Source organism: Limulus polyphemus, unplaced genomic scaffold, assembly GCF_000517525.1.
Source record: "Limulus polyphemus unplaced genomic scaffold, Limulus_polyphemus-2.1.2 Scaffold9141, whole genome shotgun sequence".
Taxonomy (NCBI): domain Eukaryota; kingdom Metazoa; phylum Arthropoda; class Merostomata; order Xiphosura; family Limulidae; genus Limulus; species Limulus polyphemus.
Window position 1 is genome coordinate 25804 of NW_013674751.1, and position 3734 is coordinate 29537.

At 32.3% G+C, this 3734-nt stretch overlaps 1 protein-coding gene across 2 annotated transcripts in view; it reads left to right on the top strand.

Moving 5' to 3' along the window:
* LOC106475769 (BUD13 homolog) overlaps positions 1-3465 on the top strand; it is a 19303-nt gene extending 15838 nt beyond the window's left edge. For both annotated transcript variants that reach the window (XM_013936445.2, XM_022379809.1), the window contains exons 5-7: positions 1393-1547; positions 1952-2136; positions 3222-3465. In XM_013936445.2, coding sequence (XP_013791899.1) covers positions 1393-1547; positions 1952-2136; positions 3222-3397 — 516 coding nt within the window. In that variant the 3' untranslated portion in view covers positions 3398-3465. The remainder of the gene's footprint in view (positions 1-1392; positions 1548-1951; positions 2137-3221) is intronic.
* Positions 3466-3734: the final 269 nt, after the last annotated feature.

The window sequence follows — 3734 nt, forward strand, 5'->3', positions numbered from 1 at the left end:
GACTTGAATCAGTAGTTGAATTGGCTAAAACAGACTTGAATCAGTAGTTGAATTGGCTAAAACAGACTTGAATCAGTAGTTGAATTGGCTAAAACAGACTTGAATCAGTAGTTGAATTGGCTAAAACAAACTTGAATCAGTAGTTGAATTGGCTAAAACAGACTTGAATCAGTAGTTGAATTGGCTAAAACAGACTTGAATCAGTAGTTCATTGGCTAAAACAGACTTGAATCAGTAGTTCATTGGCTAAAACAGACTTGAAGATTAACAGGACTGAAAGTGTAAACTTGTTTCACCCAAGATTTTATTTGGTGACAATAAATGTATTCAGTGATGCAGATTGAAGTATTTCCAAAGTGCGTGTTGAAACAACAAACACTTTTTACATGAGTACCCTACCCTTGTATTGTAGGTGAGGATAACGTACAAAAGTGATCGTAGTATCAAAATCAAATTAATTTTACTAGCTTTTCTGAATACTCACCAAACATCTTAACAACTTAGAATTATATTAACAGTAAAGATGAGAATATTCTTGTGAGCTTTATCTCTGACTATATTGATTGGTCTTGTTAACTGAATTCCTCAAGATTTTCTAATGGTTTCACACGACTATGAAAACCATGACAAGCCGTTTACCGTATATTAAAACCTTCAAATATTTATGGAAATATTTATGTTTTAGCTAATGAACTACTGATTCAAGTCTGTTTTAGCCAATGAACTACTGATTCAAGTCTGTTTTAGCTAATGAACTACTGATTCAAGTCTGTTTTAGCCAATGAACTACTGATTCAAGTCTGTTTTAGCCAATTCAACTACTGATTCAAGTCTGTTTTAGCCAATGAACTACTGATTGAGATCAACAAACTATTCTAACTCTAAACTAATCAATGAAACTCATGCTTGTTCCTTCTTATATCCCGATTTATATTGGTGAGAATTATGAGTTGTCTTACTTGTACTTTAACTGAATTATTTCAGAAGTTCTTTGTCTTTTTTTATATATACGGTGTATATCACATTGTTTAACCTACAACAGACATAATTATGTAAAAGACCATAATTTACCCAAATCTAAGAAGGGTGTGTTGTTGTTACGTAAAAATCCATTAATAAAATTCTTCACCAAGAATGATTTTTTTTAGTTCAGATATTCGTGTATAGGTGTGAAAGATATTAATGTTCAGAGATTCCTAAAACAAGCGGCTTATCTTTGATAACAACATTGGAGTTTTTAATAACTCAAAGACTTGAATGTAAACATCAAAAGTTTGATAAAGTTAAGCATTTTGGGATTTAAATACTTTTGTCATCATTACTGTTACCAGATGTTTTGATCAAATAGAACTTTGGTAGACAGAGAAAATAATATTGTTTATATCAAAACAGATAGGGGATAAAATGTCTGGTAAAGGAGCAGAAACTATTTTCCGAGACCGCGCTACGGGAAAAAAACGAGATTTAAAGGAAGAAAAGCGAAAACAGCGTCAAGAGGAGCAAAAGAAAGCAGAAGTAGAAGAAAAATATATGGAGTGGGGGAAAGGGTCAGTTTCACAAGAGTTAATTTCAGTATGTCTCCAGGTATTTTATGCTTTGATTTTGTCGAATATGGCACACATACAGGGTTTTAAATATTGTGGTAAACTACTGTATCAGTTTATTGTTTTTAAAAAATTCCTACAAAAAGTTATAGTGAAACTTCAGTTTTGATTAAATACTGATTTGTAATCTCATGTTATTTAAGACTAACCGTTACGTGTTAATTTTGTAGTCTAGATATAATTTTTTGTACATTTCAGAAATATATATTTTAAGGGACAGTTTCCCTAATGTGTGTGAAGTAAATTTTCATTTTGAAACATAGGATTTATTATTAATATAATAGCTTTGAAGTAGTCAAGTTTATACTATTACTGTAATTTTATAAAGTTTTTTTATTGTACTTCAGATTAAAACAAAAGGAACAGCAACATTTACGTGTTGAAGAAGACTTGTATGAAATGTCTAAGCCTTTGGCCAGATATGTTGATGATCCTGATTTGGAAAGGGAACTTAAAGAACAGGAACGAGAAGGAGATCCAATGCTGGCTTTTATAAGAAAGAAGAAAAGCAAGGAAAAGGGAAAAAGCACAAGTAAGAGTTTCTTGGGTAAAGTTCACTGAAAGCAAGAGGGAATCTTCAGTAGCTGTGGCATTTCTTTTAGGCAGACTTTTGAGTAAATTAATACCTTTTTATTAGCTATATTATTGTGTGCCAGCAGTACCAAGCATAGGGTGCACATATACCCAGTTTGAGCTTATTACTCATCAAGATCTCTACCTGCCTACCCTCAAATGGAAATTCTTTCAGGCAGGATTAGAATAAATTAATCTATGAGACCTTCGGCATGATCCAAAATTTTAATTAGTCGTAAATGTTAGTCCTTTACGAGCAAAGACGACGTCTCCTAGGGTGAATGTGTTCTTATGTGACTGAACAGCCCAATTCAACATTTAAATTGTTTGGAACACCTCTGGCAGGTAGTGCTCAGAGAAAGATGTTGTTGCAATGAAGGGTTGGTTTCTTTCTCTTTCCTTTTCTGTCGCTTCTGCTTCTCGTTTTCCCATCAATCAGTTTTGAATGTTTCTGTCGCATGATGGATTAAATAACGCCATTGGGAATGGTTGGATGCATCTTCCTTCCATGTGTTGAGGTTGATGGATACTTCTTTAAGGTTGGAGTTCAGGTTTAAAAAATGTAATTAGATCTCAAATCGGTCAAGAGATGACAGAGCTAAAAGTTTGTACTTTAAAAACTCGGAGCCATTCTGCAAGTCATAAGTTATTTGACTTTTATCTGCTTTCTCTGTATTTGATTTTTTAAAGAAATAGTTATATATATAGTAGATGGAGACTATCATGATATACAGGATTCATAAACAATGTGTCTCGTTAGTTGACCTAACAAAAGTGTTTCATGTTTGTGTGGTTGTGCTACACTCACGTTCTGCTGTAGCTGTCAACAAAATTACATTAAGTGGAAAAACAGTTACAAAGAAATCGTCTTTCAGAACTATAAAAACACTTTTTTTTTAATGTTTTTGCATTATTTTAAATGATACTTTTCAATATATATGTAAAATGTTTTTATCTGACATTCTAAAAATTGTGGTTGTTGAATCCAAAGAAGTGTATTTGTTGTGTTACACCGATGCAAACATTTTAACTTCCAACACTTAGGTCGACCGATTTACCAAGGCCCTCCTCCTCCACCAAATCGATTTGGAATCATGCCAGGATATCGGTGGGATGGAGTGGATCGATCCAATGGTTTTGAAAAAAGATGTTTTGAAAAAGTGGCAAGCAAAAAAGCTTTAGATGAAGAAGCGTACAAATGGAGTGTTGGAGATATGTAAATTAAAACAAATTGTATATAAATTATCATGCATCACAATGGATTTCAAATAAACCATCTTGCTTTTAAGTTTCTGTATTTTTTTATTAGGTGACAATATTCACTAGAAAAGTGACTGACCAATTATTAATTTCTAAGACATATAAATGAATGTTCTGGTAGATATAAAAGTAAATGATTAATAGTAGTTTCCTAACTATTGGTAGCACTCACCTGCCAGGTCGATATGTATTATATACTTTATGTAATCAAAATCTTCTTTAGGTTATCAATTAGTTAGTTTGTGAAATTTATTTAATTGGTCTTCTAGCAGTTACACTTTAAAAATAATTTATATA